Genomic DNA, 18,785 nt, shown 5'->3' with positions numbered 1-18,785 from the left:
CTTGCTCTAGCAGACTTCCAGCCAAAATCTTGACACTGCCTTGCAGGTCTGTTAATCCAGCTACTTTCTGCTACAGTGCTTCAAGAGTCAGAGCAGCAGTGCAGAGAAGAGAAATGGACAAATGCTGAAACTGCATAATGAATGGATACTGGAAAGTTGCTTAGAATTATAACTGCTGAAATGTTTCCCATTAAGCTCTGCACAAAGGAAGGCAAGGGCTTGTAGCAGCATGTTCTTTTAAACCCTAGGATAACAGTTTTTTTTTTTTTTCAAAATGTTTTTATTTTTATCTTTTTGTCCTGGTAAAACATGTTATACAATTGCATAACATACATACTGTTCTGTTTACATTGACACATTATATATGTAGTAATACAGGGTATATTATTTCAACAATCAGTTGTAAGAATAAAATAGTCAGGTAAGTTAAGAAAAAGAAAAGTCAAGAAAGAAATAAAAGAGAGGATTAAGCGCAGTAGTTGGATCCCCCTGGATATCCGTTATTTTAATTATATGTTTGACTGATACAGCCTCGACGGACACACGGCACATTACGTTACATATAATAATATGCCCAGAGAAAAGCTACAATACAGTTGCAAAAAAGCAAGGAGGCGAGCCTTGTCCTATAGAGCTTGCAATCTAGAGGATATTATTCAGGAACAGTAGGTGGGAATATATGTCAGGGGTTGCCAAGTTGTGGCCCTAGAAACTCCCATTACAATAGTATGGGTTGGTATTTACTGACATGGATACAGTATAGGCTTGATGCCAGTTTTACATTTTAGTTCGAGGCAGAGGAGACATTGGCTGGTCACATTACCTTGGCACTAACAATTCCTTCTTATTGCCCATTGGTAATTAGAGTTTTACTGTATTGTCAACAGCCTCTTTTCTCAGAACCAGACTTGGGTCCCCTATCTCATTGCTTTGCAGCTTGCCCCCCCCCCCCCACTAATTTTCAGACTTCAGTTGTGTAAACGAGCAGATGCCTGGCATCTTCTCATGGCTCATCTCATGGCTCATCTCATGGCTCATCTCATGGCTCATCGCATGTCTCCTATATGGCTCATCTTATGTCTCCTATACGGCTCATCTCATGGCTCATCTCATGGCTCATCTCATGGATCATCTCATGGCTCATATAAGGCTCATCTTATGTCTCATATATGGCTCATCTCATGGCTCATCTCATGGCTCATCTCATGGCTCATCTCATGGCTCATCTCATGGCTAATATCATGACTCATCTCATGGCTTATCTCATGGCTCATCTCATGACTCATCTCATGGCTCATCTCATGGCTCATCTCATGGCTCATCTCATGGCTCATATATGGCTCATATCATGGCTCGTATGAAACCAGGAGCAGATGCATTTGAATGATTTGTGATAATTTTTGGGCCACAAGAAATATGATAATTGGGCCTCGACTTTTGGTTCTAACAGATGGCACTGTGTTGCCTGATTATTTCTAATGCTGTAGCACTAATGAATACTGTATGGGAATGTGGCCTGGGAATAGTTCTCTCCCATTTACAGAGCCAGGTGGATGGACTCATTCCATCTTACCAATAAGCCTTTGCCAAACACTGGCAGAACATACAAACTGGTATTTACTGAATTAGCTTATATATTGTCATTTTTTATGTCAAATAAGAAGGTGCAGAATTTAAAAAATGGAACTATAGTGCCAAGATAAATGGCCGCCTACTGCCAGAGATGTACTTGAATACATTTAGTAAAAGAATATATCGATGCAAGAGAAAAAGGGAAAATCAATTCTATTTTATGTTTCAGGATGCGGAACAGGAGTTCATTGCTGAGCTGGCTTCCCTGGCACGGATTTGCCTCACTGATGGAAGTTACTCATCCAATAACAAGGTTGCACTTTCAGGTTAGTGCTGATGATATCTCCATCTTCCCCTTATAGCCACCCTGCCTGAGTCTCTCTCCCTGCTCACTCACAGCTCTGAGGGGAGGAGGGAGGGGGAAAGGAGCCAACTGAGCATGCTCAAGCCCAAGCCTTGAAGGTTTAAGCTGAAAGAAGGAAGTCTGATACAGAAGCCCATGTGTACACAATAGGAAAGAAATGCTGGGGTTTTTTTTTAACAAAGGACTCGGAGCAGCATTACTTTGAGGGTTTACTGGTGTATTTATATAGACCTTTCTGATAAAGCTTACTTAATTTTAGCCTTTTCTTCTCCTTTAAGGGCTTTACATTTAATATAGACATTTCTTCATCCAGATTGCCTTTTTTATGATTTATTATATCCGATTTGCTGTGCATAAACTGTTGCATCTGCTTACAATGATTACCCAGGGATGTGCTGTCATCTGCAGATCTAAATGTAAAGTTGCTTAGAGTGGTTTTATAAGCAATTTTGCTGGGTACATTATTTTGACCTAGTATTCAAGATTTACACAGTTTTTAGACTGTTAATTTAATACATTTATACCAACAGCTCTGCCCGCTGTTCATTTGCACCAGCCTAAAGTTTCAGCTTGTCAATAGCAGCAATGATCCAGGACTTCAAACTTGTCACAGGGGGTCACCATCTTGGAAAGTGTCTGTGACACTCACATGCTCAGTGGGCTCTGAGCAGCTGTTGAGAAGCTAAGCTTAGGGCTCGTCACTAATTATCCAGCAGAAAATGAGGTTGGTCTGTAATATAAGCTGATGCTACAGGGCTGATTATTAAATTCTGATGCTAATTGCACTGGTTTCTGTGCTGCCATGTAGTAATTATCTGTATTAATTACTAATCAGCCTTATATTGTGACATTTCTATTCTATGTGTACTGTATATTGTGAGTGGGTCCCTAAGCTCAGTAAGTGACAGCAGCACAGAGCATGTGCAGTGAATCAGCAGAAAAGAAGATGGGGAGCTACTGGGGCATCTTTGGAGACACAGATCTTTACTGCTAAAGGGCTGTGGTTGCCTTGGGCTGGAACAGAAGCACAAAACATAATGTACAACATTTCTAGACTACTTTTTTAGTTAAGCTTTAGTTCTTCTTTAACCCTGAGCTAATGCAAAGAGGGTAACCTCCTGGTAGCCTGCAGGGGGGCTGGTAGCTAAGGCAAGGCTAGCCCTGGTTCTAAGTAGAACAACATTGTGGCGTTCCTTTTCTTTATTATTTAATTTTCTACTGACTCTGTCCAGTTTGCTTGAAATGCAGATGGTGCTATTGTTTCAATTCAGTTTTTTTCATGTAAAAACTGCTAATATTTTGAAAATGAAAAAAAAATGAATATAAATCTGTTTGTTGTGAGAGTTTACATCTCTTTTAAAGTAAAAGTCCCAGTGAATTTGGTTTCAACTCTGCTGTGTTTGGGCTTAAAGGGGTTGTTGACCTTTGAGTTAACTTTTAGTATGATGTAGAGAGTGATATTCTGAGACATTTTGCAATTGTTTTTTGTTTTCTATTATTTGCATTTTTCAAGTTATTTGGCTTTTTATTCAGCTGCTCTCCAGTTTGCAAATTCAGCAGTCTGGTTGCCAGGGTTCATATTTCCCTGGCAACCATGCATTGATTTGAATAAGAGACTGGAATATGAATAGGAGAGGGACTGAATAGAAAGATGAATAATTAATACAATAACAATACATGTGTAGCCTTACAGAGCATTTGCTTTTTAAATGGGGTCAATGACCCCCCATTTGAAAGCTGGAAAGAATCAGAAGAAGAAGGCAAATAATAAAAAAACAATAAAAAATAAAATGATGATGACCAATTGAAAAGTTGCTTAGAATTAGTCATTCTATACCATTCAAAAGTTAACTTAAAAGTGAAGCGCCCCTTTAATTTATTAGTTGTCTAAATAAAGCCCTGCCCAGTATTTTGTATTTAATGGATAATTAATATTCATGAACCATCCCCCAAATCCTTCCAAGGATAACTACACCTACTTTTAAATAAAAATACCAGGCTTTCTAGCAAAAGAATGTTTTAATGTGTGGACATATTTATATTAAATTATTTATTATATAATGTTATTTAAGTTATTAGAGGTATGGGACCTGTTATCCAGAATGCTTGGGAGCTGGGGGCTTCTACTAAAAAAAAATCACTTAAACATTAATTAATCCAAGTAGAATTATTTTACTTCCAGTAAGGATTAATTATATTTTAGTTGGGATCAAGTACAAGTTATTGTTTTGTTACTATTAGGGATGCACCGAATCCACTATTTTTGGATTCGGCCGAACCCCTGAATCCTTTGCAAAAGATTCGGCCGAATACCGAATATGCAAATTAGGATTCGGTTTGGTATTTGGCAGAATCTTATGCGAAGGATACGGGGGTTCGGCTGAATCCAAAAATAGTGGATTCGGTGCATCCCTAATAGTAACAAAACAATACCTTGTACTTGATCCCAACTAAAATATAATTAATCCTTATTTGCATATTCAAATTAGGGGTGGGAAGGTGAAAACCTTTTTTACTTCCTTGTTTTGTGACAAAAAGTCATGCTATTTCCCTCCCCACCCCTAATTTGCATATGTAACTTAGGATTCGGTTTGGCAGGGCAGAAGGATTCGGCCAAATCCTACTGAAAAAGGCTGAATCCTGAAAAAGGCTGCATTCCCAATTACTATAGAGAAAAAGGGAATTATTTTTGATTTTTAATTATTTGATTATAATGGAGTCTATGGCAGACTGCCTTTCCGTAAGTCGGAACTTTCTGGATAGCAGGTTTCCGGATAATGGATCCCATACCTGTATAACTAAACATTTAATATAAATGCACTGTGCGCATCACCTGTTATTGTCTGCCCTTGGTTTCCCTTTAAGCGATAACATTTTAACTTGATGCAAGTTTATTTTGTAACTGATTTTTTTAAACCTTTTCACAAAGAAAACGAAATCATCAAATAATTGTACTTTCTGTATTTTCTAGATTCCACCAGAAAGAATCTCCCTACAAAGAAGCAGAAGTAAGATTTCAGAGGCAGCAATGGTGACTGAATTAATGGCAATACCAGGGAATAAGTGTTAGACAGCTGAGTACTATAGAGTTTGGGTAGCGAAGCAGATACCCTGTTTTTCTTTTAAATCAATTTCATCCATTAATATTAGGGATTCACCAAATCCAGGATCCAGTTCGGAATCAGGCCTTTTTCAGCAGGATTATGTTTCGGCCGAATCCTTGTGCCTAGCCGTACTGAATCCAATTCCTAATTTGCATATGTAAATTAGGTGCGGGAAGGAAAATCACATTCATTTTGGTCACAAAATGTTTGACACTTTCTCCTTTCCTGCCCCTAATTTGCATATGCAAATTATGATTCGGTTCGTTATTCGGCCAACTCTTTCATGAGGGATTCGGGCAAATCCCAAATAGTGTATTCGGTGCATCCCTAAATATTAGGGATGCACCAAATCCACTATTTGGGATTCAGCCGAATCCGCGAATCCTTGGTGAAAGATACGGCCGGATACCGAACCAATCCGAATCCTAATTTGCATATGTAAATTAGGGTCAGGAATGGAAAAAGTGGAAAAAATTCTTCTTTGTGATGAAAAGTCACGTGATATCCCTCCCCAGTCCCCTAATTTGCATATGCATATGCAAATTAGGATTCGGGGTTCAGCCAGGCACAAGGATTCTGCCGAATCCGAATCCATCTGTGGAAAAGGCCGAATCCTGGATTTGGTGCATCCCTACTAAATATAAAGGGGAAATACACCCAATTTATCATCTGTAATATTTTGTTTAATAATATGGACTTTTCATCTTCCATTTAATCTTAATAACGTTTACGTATACGTGCAAGGTGCCATGTTTTTTACCTTGATAGAGTCTGTCTCCATAAATGTCAGCAGAACAGCAACCCCTAGGGGTCATATACATGTATTGTCTATACCAGTGATCCCCAAGCAGTGGCTCATGAGTAACATGTTGGATGTTGCTCCAAGTGGCCTACAAGCAGGTGCTTCTTTTTGAATTTCAGGCTTAAAGGAAAGCTTTAGTTGCATAAAAACCATGTGTACTGCCAAACTGAGCCTCCTGTAGGCTGCAAGTCCACATAGGGGCTACCAATACCCAACCCTAGCCCTTATTTGGAAGCCCCAGGAACTTTTTGTATTCTTATGTTGCTCTCCAACATTATTTTACACTTGATTTTGGCTCATGGGTAAAAAAATGTCTCTGCTATTACACCTATTACACCTTATGTGTGTATCTCAATGCAAGCACACACAAAGAAATGTGTTATGTTCAGCACAAGCTGTGAAAATACTTTATTGTCTGATAATTAGACTAGAAACCCAGGACACGTATTATACATATCCTGTTTTACGTTAATTACATTAGCATAAAATTTACATTACAAGGTATTGCAGGCAGGGTCATCAGCTGGTCATGTCTGACAAACGCTTTATCTATAAAAAAATCTCTTAATTGGAATGGGGCTATGCGAATGTTTTTGCAGCAGGAAAAATAAATATTTAATGCAGGGGCCTCTGTGATCATCCTGAGACAGATCAGCTTGTAAAGGAATTTCTGCAGCTTCACATATTGGCAGTATGGCAGCAGCAGCCGCTCTGAGATAAGGGGGAAAGTGATTTAAAGCTGCAGAAACGATTCTCCTTCTGTTGATTCCTAAAGCAATGTCAGGTTTGGAGTTTATATTAAAAAAAAGAGACATTCCACTATTTCATTCCAGAACGTAAGGAAAATAGTGTTCAGCCAGGGTAGAAAGGGGCAGAGATACTGTATGTGTATTCATAAATATATATACTTGTATCTGTCTGTACACATGTATTTGTTGTAGTTTCCGCAAAACGATTTTTTATTTGCAACCAAAGTCTGCCCCAAGCACAGGGCTAGAAATGGTGTACAGGTGTAGGATCTATTATCCAGAATGCTTGGGGTTTTTTGGATAAGGGATCCTTCTGTAACTTAGTCTGCTACTAATCACTTCATTATTAAAGGAATTGTTCTGTATAAAAATAAGAACTGGGTAAATAGACAGGCTGTGCAAAATAAAAAATATTTGTAATATAGGTAGTTATCCAAAAATGTGATGTATAAAGGCTGGAGTGATTGGATGTGTAACATAATAGCCAGAACACTACTTCCTGCTTTGCAGCTCTCTTGGTTTCCATTGATTGGTTACCAGGCAGTAACCAATCAGTGACATGGGTCATAACTGTTGCTTTTGAATCTGAACTGAATGCTGAGGATCAATTACAAACTCACTGAACAATTATGTCCCATGTGGCCCCCCTTTAAGTCACTGACTAACTCAAGAGTTAGAGAGCTGAAAAGCAGGAAGTAGTGTTCTGGCTATTATGTTACACATCCAGTCACTCCAGCCTTTATACATTTCATTTTTGGATAACTACCTATATTAGAAATATTGTTCATTTGCACAGCCTATCTATTTAACCAGTTTTTATTTTTAAATAACCCCAATACGGTTTTTGTTGTGCCACCAATATGGCCAGGCCTCTGAAGCGTAACATTCTTTTTAGCCCTCTCCCAAATGCCAGTGGCACTGCACATGCTCAGTGGCTTCCAAGCTCCTATATCTGCTTATTAGACAGGCTCAGCAGTTGACTGAACACTCTCAGCAGGCGAAGTGATGCCTCTTTCATGGGGCCATGGACAGAGACCTACTGCTGAAGCCAATTCTGCCAATCAGCTGCCATTTCCCAGCCAATCGAAGGCCATTTTTGACCGACTATATGAAATTGCATTGTACTTTTCCCAGTGCCTTGCCTTCACCATGATACCCAGCTGCTCGGCGTTTGTTTTTCATATAGGATGGAATTTACTGGTACAAGTGCAGTTATATTTTATATCATGTAAAGAATAAAAACCTTGATATAAATTTATATTATGAAATTATAAAACTTTCTACTCTATTTTATATACTGGTCTGTATATGTTATTTATATACTACTATATTCCAATAAAATTCTAATCTTCCTTAACCCTTTCCCTGCCAGCCGTTTTGTCCTAGATGCGAACATCTACTGCCAAGCAGTTTTTAGATATTTTGCACTCTTTCACTTTAAGGGCCTTTCCTGGGGTGGTCTTTTAGTTAACCCAGGAAAACAATATATTGTTTTTTTCAGGACAACCTGAACTTTCACAATATGCAAGAATTTTGTTGTAATTCTACTTCTCTAAAAAAATATTGGATTCTAAGTGTCAAATAAAATGAAAAAAATCATGTTGCACGAAGAACAATCACATATATCAGAAACATCATTCATTTTACGTACGAGAACACAGCTGATTTAGAAAGGTCTATGTCTCCTGAACGCGACAATACCAAATATATATAGTTTTATGGAGATTTCTCACTTGTATAGCTCAAAATCTACAAGCAGTACACAACCAAATTTCCAAAGCAACACTCCCCAAACGGCATACTTTTGATTTCAAGGCCAAACATTCCACTAACAGTAGGTTTACCCAAGAAAACTACCCATTACTAGAAAGAACAGATTCTGGTGAATCAAAAATGGGTAGAAATATCTTTGTACTCCAAACCACCAAGTTGCAATTGTTTCCTAAAGTTATAGTGTTTTATAGAAATTGGTGAATTTTTTGAAAAATGACCTCAAAGCTTCCACTCTACAGCAACATATCTCCCACACATCATTAGGTATCAATGTAAAACACCCCAAATATAAAATCCTGGGTCCACTGAACAGTTTGATGCCCAATATGAATAGATGTACCCAAGCACGTGGCATAGGAGGCCCCAAAAGGAAGACCCCCCGTTTGTTCTGTAATTTCAGATACTGCAAAATCAACACATTTACATCGTTTTGGGGGGCGGCAAAGGTAGAAAACAGTACGTTCACCCCAGAAAACCATATATTTTCGGAAAGTACACATTCCCCTGAATCTAAATTGGTTATGCATGTCTTTGTACTCCAAAGTACCAAGCCGCAAATCATTCCTAAATTTGGTGATTTAGGTGACATTTCCAAAAATCACCTCAAAATATCTACTCTGCAGCATCGTATTACCCACATACTTTTAGGTATCAAGACAAATCACCCCAAATATGAAAGCCTAGGGTCCTCTGAACAGTTTGATGCCCAATATGTATAGGTGTACCCAAGCATGTGGCATATAGGGGCCCTAAAAGGAAGACCCCCATATAGTCTGACATTTCAGGTACTGCAAAATCAACACATTTACATTGTTTTGGGGGGGCAAAAGTAGAAAACAGTAAGTTCACCCCAGAAAACCATATATTTTCGGAAAGTACACATTCCCACGAATTCAAATTGGGTATGCATGTCTTTCTACGCCAAAGTACCAAGCCGCAAATCATTCCTAAATTTGGTGATTTTGGTGACATTTCCAAAAATCACCTCAAAATATCTACCCTGCAGCATCGTATTACCCACATACTTTTAGGTATCAAGAGAAATCACCCCAAATATGAAAGCCTAGGGTCCTCTGAACAGTTTGATGCCCAATATGTATAGGTGTACCCAAGCACGTGGCATACAGGGGCCCCAAAAGGAAGACCCCCATATAGTCTGTCATTTCAGGTACTGCAAAATCAACACATTTACATCGTTAGGGGGGGGCAAAAGTAGAAAACAGTAAGTTCACCCCAGAAAACCATATATTTTCGGAAAGTACACATTCCAACGAATCCAAATTGGGTATGCATGTCTTTCTACGCCAAAGTACCAAGCCGCAAACCATGTCTAAATTTGGTGCTTTAGGTGACATTTCCAAAAATCACCTCAAAATATCTACCCTGCAGCATCGTATTACCCACATACTTTTAGGTATCAAGACAAATCACCCCAAATATGAAAGCCTAGGGTCCTCTGAACAGTTTGATGCCCGATATGTATAGGTGTACCCAAGCACGTGGCATACAGGGGCCCCAAAAGGAAGACCCCCATATAGTCTGTCATTTCAGGTACTGCAAAATCAACACATTTACATCGATTTGGGGGGGGCAAAAGTAGAAAACAGTAAGTTCACCCCAGAAAACCATATATTTTCGGAAAGTACACATTCCAACGAATCCAAATTGGGTATGCATGTCTTTCTACGCCAAAGTACCAAGCCGCAAATCATTCCTAAATTTGGTGATTTAGGTGACATTTCCAAAAACCACCTCAAAATATCTACCCTGCAGCATCGTATTACACACATACTTTTAGGTATCAAGACAAATCACCCCAAATATGAAAGCCTAGGGTCCTCTGAACAGTTTGATGCCCAATATGTATAGGTGTACCCAAGCATGTGGCATATAGGGGCCCTAAAATGAAGACCCCCATATAGTCTGTCATTTCAGGTACTGCAAAATCAACACATTTACATCGATTTGGGGGGGGGCAAAAGTAGAAAACAGTAAGTTCACCCCAGAAAACCATATATTTTCGGAAAGTACACATTCCAACGAATCCAAATTGGGTATGCATGTCTTTCTACGCCAAAGTACCAAGCCGCAAACCATTCCTAAATTTGGTGCTTTAGGTGACATTTCCAAAAATCACCTCAAAATATCTACCCTGCAGCATCGTATTACCCACATACTTTTAGGTATCAAGACAAATCACCCCAAATATGAAAGCCTAGGGTCCTCTGAACAGTTTGATGCCCGATATGTATAGGTGTACCCAAGCACGTGGCATACAGGGGCCCCAAAAGGAAGACCCCCATATAGTCTGTCATTTCAGGTACTGCAAAATCAACACATTTACATCGATTTGGGGGGGGCAAAAGTAGAAAACAGTAAGTTCACCCCAGAAAACCATATCTTTTCGGAAAGTACACATTCCAACGAATCCAAATTGGGTATGCATGTCTTTCTACGCCAAAGTACCAAGCCGCAAATCATTCCTAAATTTGGTGATTTAGGTGACATTTCCAAAAACCACCTCAAAATATCTACCCTGCAGCATCGTATTACACACATACTTTTAGGTATCAAGACAAATCACCCCAAATATGAAAGCCTAGGGTCCTCTGAACAGTTTGATGCCCAATATGTATAGGTGTACCCAAGCATGTGGCATATAGGGGCCCTAAAATGAAGACCCCCATATAGTCTGTCATTTCAGGTACTGCAAAATCAACACATTTACATCGATTTGGGGGGGCAAAAGTAGAAAACAGTAAGTTCACCCCAGAAAACCATATATTTTCGGAAAGTACACATTCCAACGAATCCAAATTGGGTATGCATGTCTTTCTACGCCAAAGTACCAAGCCGCAAATCATTCCTAAATTTGGTGATTTAGGTGACATTTCCAAAAATCACCTCAAAATATCTACTCTGCAGCATCGTATTACCCACATACTTTTAGGTATCAAGAGAAATCATCCCAAATATGAAAGCCTAGGGTCCTCTGAACAGTTTGATGCCCAATATGTATAGGTGTACCCAAGCACGTGGCATATAGGGGCCCTAAAAGGAAGACCCCCCTTGTATGTTCTGTCATTTCAGGTACTGCAAAATCAACACATTTACATCGTTTTGGGGGGGGCAAAGGTAGCAAAAAGTAAGTTCACCCCAGAAAACCATATATTTTCGGAAAGTACACATTCCCACGAATCTAAATTGGGTATGCATGTCTTTCTACTACAAAGTACCAAGCCGCAAACCATTCCTAAATTTGGTGATTTTGGGGACATTTCCAAAAATGACTTCAAAATTTCGACCCTGCAGCATCGTATTACCCACATACTTTTAGGTATCAAGACAAATCACCCCAAATATGAAAGCCTGGGGTCCTCTGAACAGTTTGATGCCCAATATGTATAGGTGTACCCAAGCACGTGGCGTATAGGGGCCCCAAAACGAAGACCCCCATATGGTCTGTCATTTCAGGTACTGCAAAATCAACACATTTACATTGTTTTGAGGGGGGCAAATGTAGAAAAAAGTAAGTTCACCCCAGAAAACCATATATTTTCGGAAAGTACACATTCCCACGGATCTAAATTGGGTATGCATGTCTTTGTACTCCAAAGTACCAAGCCGCAAACCATTCCTAAATTTGGTGATTTTGGGGACATTTCCAAAAATGACTTCAAAATTTCGACCCTGCAGCATTGTATTACCCGCATACTTTTAGGTATCAAGACAAATCACCCCAAATATGAAAGCCTGGGGTCCTCTGAACAGTTTGATGCCCAATATGTATAGGTGTACCCAAGCACGTGGCGTATAGGGGCCCCAAAACAAAGACCCCCATATGGTCTGTCATTTCAGGTACTGCAAAATCAACACATTTACATTGTTTTGGGGGGGGCAAAGGTAGAAAAAAGTGCGTTCACCCCATAAAACCATATATTTTTGGAAAGTACACATTCCTGCGAATCCAAATTGGGTATGCATGTCTTTGTACTCCAAAGTACCAAGTCGCAAGCCTTTCCTAAATTTGGCGATAAAAGCAACTGTTTTTACATTTCTGAAAATCGCCTAAAAATATTGCAATTGGCCGCATTTATCTCACCCAATTTCTTACATACAATTGTAAAACACCATAAATATTGATGCCAAGGGTCTACTGAACAGTTTGATGCCCAATATGCATAGATATACCAAGGCAGCTGGCATGTGCGGACCCCAAATAAAAATAGTGAATATGAGTTTTCTCCGCTGCCGATTCGCCTTCTGTGAACATAGACCCTTGACTTCATATTATTTGCCTCAAGACCCTCCTAACAGCAATGACCCCCCAAAACCATACATTTTTGGAAAGTACACATTCTGCCGATTCCAACAAAGATAACGACGTCTTTCTACACGAAACTACCAAACTGCAAAGCTTTTCTAAACATATAGGTTTTTACAACATTTCTGAAAATCGCCTAAAAATGTTGCAGTTTGCCGCATTTATCGGACACAATGTTTTACGTACAAAGAAAATCTCTCTAAATATGGACGTCAGAGGTCTAATAAATAGTTTGATGCCCAATATGTATAGATTTACCAAAGTATGTGTTGTGTATGGACCCCAAATGAAAAACGTGCCTATGAATTTTCACGCTAGCCAACTAAGCTGCAGAAAAGAGAACCCTAACTGTGCGTTATGTGCCGTAAGACCCCCAAACTGTAAAAAGACCCCCAGAAACCCATATATTTTTGGAAAGCACATATTTTGGCGGATCAAACTAAGTAAAATCTATCTTTCTATACCAAAGCACCAAACAGCAAAACGATACTAAAGATACATAGGGAACAATAATGCAGGGATAAAATTGCAATAAAACCACAAAAATAGCGTAAATCAATGAAATAACAAAATAATTGTTCTGACAGCGTAATTAGTGGCCGAAATCGATTATCCAATAGTCACGCTGCCAAAATAACACGTTTTTAGGCAAAAAAAACAAAAGATAACAGTATAATGAATTCGTAAAAAAAAAAAAAACACCTGTTTGTGTATACATATTTGTGCACTAATAAAAGTTATCTGAGTGTGCAAATACATGTAAATAAGTGTAAATAACTGTAAATAACTGTACAAAAGGGACCAAGTGTGCTAAAATTAAAAAAAAAAAATTTAAAAAAATTCCAATCTTTACTAAAATGCATAAATGTACTGTAAGTATGTGTAGGTGCAGGTAAGTGTGTAAAAAAACGTGCACTTACCGTTTTTGGAGCAGGAGAATCGCTGTCTTCTTTGGAGGAGTCCTGGCAGCGTGTCTGCAGAGTTGCTGCGCAGCAGGAAGTGCGTGGGCGGCTCTGCAGGCAGGAAGAAGGTGAGTGTAGTAGCAGACGCTCCATGCGATGCGTCTGCTACTTTGAAGTCGGATCTGCGACAATCGAGTCGCAGATCCGACTTGACAGCCCCCCAGCCTCGTTGCCTAGGGGGCTGTCTTCTCTCCCCACTCTCTGCGGAGGCGGCAAAAGCCGCCGAAGCAGAGAGAGCGCTCAGCTGCCAAAGAACGTACAATGTACGTTCTTGGCAGCCTGAGCATTTGCCTGCCAGCACGTACGCCGTACGTGCTTGGCAGGCAAAGGGTTAATCTTGTGTGTGATTGCAACTTTCCTCTCTTCCATTCCAATGAAACGCTAGTTGGGGTTTTGTGCGGTATTACCTTTAAAGTAACTTTTAAAACAAATAGTATGATGTAGAGAGTGATATTCGGAGACAATTTGCAATTGGTTTTCATTTTTTATTATTTGTGGTTTTTGAGTTATTTAACTTTTTATTCAGCAGCTCTCCAGTTTGCAATTTCTGCCATCTGGTTGCTAGGGTCCACATTACCCTAGCAATCATGCATTGATTTGAATCTGGAATACAAACAGGAGAGGGACTGACTAGAAAGATGAGGAATAAAAAGTAGTATTAACAATACATTTGTAGCCTTACAGAGCATTTGTTTTTAGATGGGGTCACTGAACCCCCATTTGAAAGCTGGACAGGGTCAGAAAAAGAAGGCAAATAATTCAAAAACTATAAAAAAAAATGAAGACAAATTGAAAATTTGCTTAGAATTAGTCAGTATAACATACTAAAAATTAACTTAAAGGTAAACCACCCCTTTAAAGGATCAGTAACATCAATTTTATTTATTTTTTAAATCGCTAATTCTTTATTAAGAAATAACTTAACGAAACTCCACTTGCGCTCCTCTTCAGAAAAGAAGATCCAGCATGCGGCGCTTGATTTCTCCTCCCTGGCTATCCTATAAGGAAAGCAGGGAGGAGAAATCGAGCGCCGCATGATGGATCGCCTTTTCTGAAGAGGAGCACAAGCGGAGTTTTGGTAAGTTATTTCTTAATAAAGTCTTAGCGATTCAAAAGTTTCATTTGTCTTTGTGGGGGTTTTTTTCATTCTATACTAACGAATTTAAAAAAACAAAAAATTATGTTACTGGTCCTTTAAAGGGCCACACTATTTTCTACTGAATTGTGTACAGTACAAGGGGAGATAGTGAAGAATAGTTTTATGGTATATTTTGTGCTCATGCTGTGAGAGAACTTTATCCGTATATGGAGAAGTCTATATACAGCCATGTTAAAGGCATGAGTCGATTCAGTGAAGTGGTGGAGAAATTAAGCAGAGGAATTCTTATTGATGGGAGCGGCTTGTAGATTGACCCAGGGGTGATCAAGACTTTGGGAGGATATAAGGTGCTTGTAAGAACCCATAAAGAGCAATAGGGAAGGGAATAATTCATCCTGAGTATCATCATGGAGATGGGGCTATATGGAGGCATTAATGCCCCACTATACCTGACCCAAGAGATGGCCAGGGGTCCATAAAAAATGAGAAACCAGGTAACAAACTGACTATTGTCTTCTTTATGATTTAGGCATTTGCACATTTGGGCTTATTTACAAAGGTTGGGGCAGCGGCTTGATTGTGTCAATGTGGGTACAAATTGTGTCAGAGCTGGAAACAGTGAGTCACGTGTGTAGGTGCAACAGATCGTACCTTTGTCATTCCATATCCTGAAGTCAGGTGTTGTTTCCAGGGCTCCTGGACTCTGCATCTAATGCAGCAACGGCGCAATGTATATTAATGCAACTACCTTTGTGAATAGCTTTGAAATGGACCCAGTTTGCATCCATTTTTGCACTGGAACTTCCAATAGTAAATGAACCCTGTAGTAGTAGTCAAGGAAGTTGTCAGGAGAGAGAAAAAGGCTGCTCTGTAGTGATGGGAGAATTTGGGGCATTTCGCTTTGTCGAAAAATGAGCGAATTTTCCACGAAATTCGTGAAACGCAAAAAATTTGTTAAACGACGCCGTTGTCTCATTTTTTACGCCGATGTCCTTTTTTTGGACGCCAGCGTCCGTTTTTGTCAAAATTTTCACTGCAGTTTGGCAAATTTATTCGCTGGCCGCGAATCGCGGGAATTTGCCGCAAATTTTCGCCAGTCAAATAAATTCGCCCATCACTACTGCTCTGATGTTCTTCTGCTTAGGAAAAAAATTAAAATCTTTCTCAAATCTTTCCTAAACAAAAGAACATCAGAGCAGCCTCTTTCTTTCTCCTGACAACTTCCTTGACTACTTGCTGGTCAGACTGGTGGGAAACTGACCAGCAGGTGGCGCTGTTGTAACAAAAGTCATTCATATTAAAGGACCAGTAACATCAAAAATTTCTACAAAAGAATTTGTTGGAATACAACGAAAAAAACCGCCAAAACAAATTTAAAATAGCAAAGCCTTTATTAAGAAATAACTTACATAAACTCTGCTTCCCCTCCTCTTCAGAAAAGGCGACAGGGCGACCATCCTTCCTGCGGTGCTCGATTTCTCTTCCCTGGCTATTCTAGTGACAGCGTGTCCTCTGCCTGATCTTCTTCTCTTCTTCATCTTCCTCCCAGGAGCAGCAGCAGTAGCTGGCCAGATGGTGGCGCTACCCAGCTCAGGCCGCAAACAATCGCTTTCCCTGACTGGCCAGTGTGATTGCGTCTCCCCAGCAGTCCTGTCTGTCCCCAGGCTCCCTCCGTGATGTCCTGCCAGTGTCCCCCACCTCCTGCAACAGCCTGCTGTCACTGCACCGTCTGCTCTGCACTTTCATGCACTGCATACTAACACGTACATACCTTTGCAGTAAGCAGACACAGTAACTCCAAAGAGAGAAGCAAAATGATACTAAGCGCCAAAGATAACCGTAACTTGCTACAAATTACCAGCATTGGGTCATGGGGAACAAAAAAGTCGTAATTGTAACAATTTAAATCATTAGTGCTCTAGAAAGGAAATAAAAGTGTTACACAGTGTATTTGACCTGATCTGGGTAGCGCTGCGTGCAGAGTGTGAACGCAATGAAGGAAAAGAGCTGTTGGAATGGATCTTGTGAGACGCACTGGACGCACTGCCATCCTTTACCTTCGTGCACCTCATGTGGAGGCAATGGGGAGCCCGCCGAAATCACCTTCCTTCTGCTACTGCTCCTGGGAGGAGGATGAAGAAGAGAAGGAGATCGGGCAGAGGACACGCTGTCACTAGAATAGCCAGGGAGGAGAAATCGAGCGACGCAGGATGGACGCTCGCCCTATCGCCTTTTCTGAAGAGGAGGGGAAGCAGAGTTTATGTAAGTTATTTCTTAATAAAGGCTTTGCTATTTTAAATTTTAATTTGTGCTTGGTGCTTTTTTTTTGTTGTATTCTAATGAATTTTTTTGATGTTACTGGTCCTTTAACAGTACCCCTTAATATCTTGGAATAAAAATGTATGTGATGTATAATGAATGTAAATTACATCGATTTTACATTAACTTATTTTAAAGGTTTAATTATCCTTAAAAGTCAGTTTAATTGTGTGGGGCTCCGGGCCCCCAACTCCCCCTCCCCCCGCCAACTTCAGGGCCCCCCTTTGGCAGTTGTCGCAACACACCTGCACCTCGCACCAACCAGCGTGTACCTGTGATTTTCTTCTATCGTTCGTGTGGGAAGAAATCTCCAGGCAGGTGGGAGCGGATCTGGCAGGCGGGGAATATGATGGCCGGGGCCCACTGGGCTTTTTCCTGGTGTCCCGCCAGCCCAGTCCGACCCTGGTGTAATCTATTTAGTTGCTTCATTTTTGTATTGCAGGACTTTCTGACCCACGGCATGTAACATCATGCTCCAGTGAAGAAAAACATGACAAGAATAAATGGTGTTTGCTGACACAGATAAAACATGACAAGGCACAAAGAATCTGATCATTAAATGTGATGCAAAATCAGGGGATCCACTGGGTGGGATCTCTATTTCCAGCACAATAAATACAGCTGCAGGCATTATGGATGCACTTTATTTAAAGGCAAACGGCGCTCTCCAGTGGCCATTTCTGTTATCTGTGCTTACATACAGAGGCATCAAATTATCATTGGGCCAGATTCAATTCAGTGAAAAAAAGGTGAAAATTCATGGACGAGATTCAATTTGAGATGCAATTCAATTCAGAAAAACTTAAATGAAGGTTTATCATGTGAAAACTCGGTCTGTGGGGAAAAAAGTAGAACTGGATTTGGACAAATGTTTGTTTTTCTCCTCCATGTGATAATCAGTGAGAGAACTTTTTCTTGCTGAATTGAATCTGGCCAAATACTGAACCAAATAGTGGTTTAGTTTTCATAATTAAGAAAAATGTATATATTGCATTATTTGTTGACAAAGTTATCCAAGTCACTTGTCTTTCAGGTAACTTCCACATGGGTCAGTTTTTTGTGTGTAAAAGTAGGACATGAAACTGCCACTCAACTCTGTATGTACCCAATGTCACTGGTTCAGCCTGGGTCATATCGGGACACTAAGAAAAATCCCGGTGGGCCCTGACTCTTTTAGGCCCCACCGGCCCAGACCTGCTCCCTGCAACTCCTTCTCCTTATCTCCCTCCGTGACCTTCCTAATGCTGAGGGGCTGGAAACATGTATGTGCACGTGCTTGGGGGGGGGGGGGGTTGCAGGGAGGACTTTGCTGCTCGGGGGCCCGGGGGAAGGTGTTGGTGGCCCCTAAGGCTGCAGGCCCGGTGGACCCTGAGCCCCCCAGTCCGACTCTGGCCCAGAAACACAGAGGGACTTTGGTGCAGAAACAGGCGAGTATGCATTTTCACACTGATATCCGCTCCCTGCAAAAAGCACTGAAATTCAACTGAATACTGAACGAAATCCTGGATTTGGCGCATCCCTGATGAAAAAGCACGCACAAGCTGCGGTGAAAACTGTATGTTATAAAGTTCCGTAGTCTATTAAACTAGACTAGAAACTGGCATAGCTATAAGATATGGGTGTTGTCGCAATTTTACTAACTATAACCATTTCTATTCATTATCTGCTTAAAAACACGATTCATTGTGTAAATTTTAGAAACAAGAGTTTCTAGAAT

General features: G+C 40.2%; 1 protein-coding gene across 1 annotated transcript in view; it reads left to right on the top strand.

Moving 5' to 3' along the window:
* Positions 1-5,378, top strand: part of evc.L (EvC ciliary complex subunit 1 L homeolog) — a 65,783-nt gene extending 60,405 nt beyond the window's left edge. Inside the window, exons 19-20 of the mRNA XM_018228579.2 lie at positions 1,802-1,898; positions 4,908-5,378. Coding sequence (XP_018084068.1) covers positions 1,802-1,898; positions 4,908-4,948 — 138 coding nt within the window. The 3' untranslated portion in view covers positions 4,949-5,378. The remainder of the gene's footprint in view (positions 1-1,801; positions 1,899-4,907) is intronic.
* Positions 5,379-18,785: the final 13,407 nt, after the last annotated feature.

This window comes from Xenopus laevis, chromosome 1L, assembly GCF_017654675.1.
Source record: "Xenopus laevis strain J_2021 chromosome 1L, Xenopus_laevis_v10.1, whole genome shotgun sequence".
NCBI lineage: Eukaryota > Metazoa > Chordata > Amphibia > Anura > Pipidae > Xenopus > Xenopus laevis.
The sequence above is the reverse complement of the archived record's forward strand: the minus strand, read 5'-3'. Positions and strand labels throughout refer to the sequence as shown.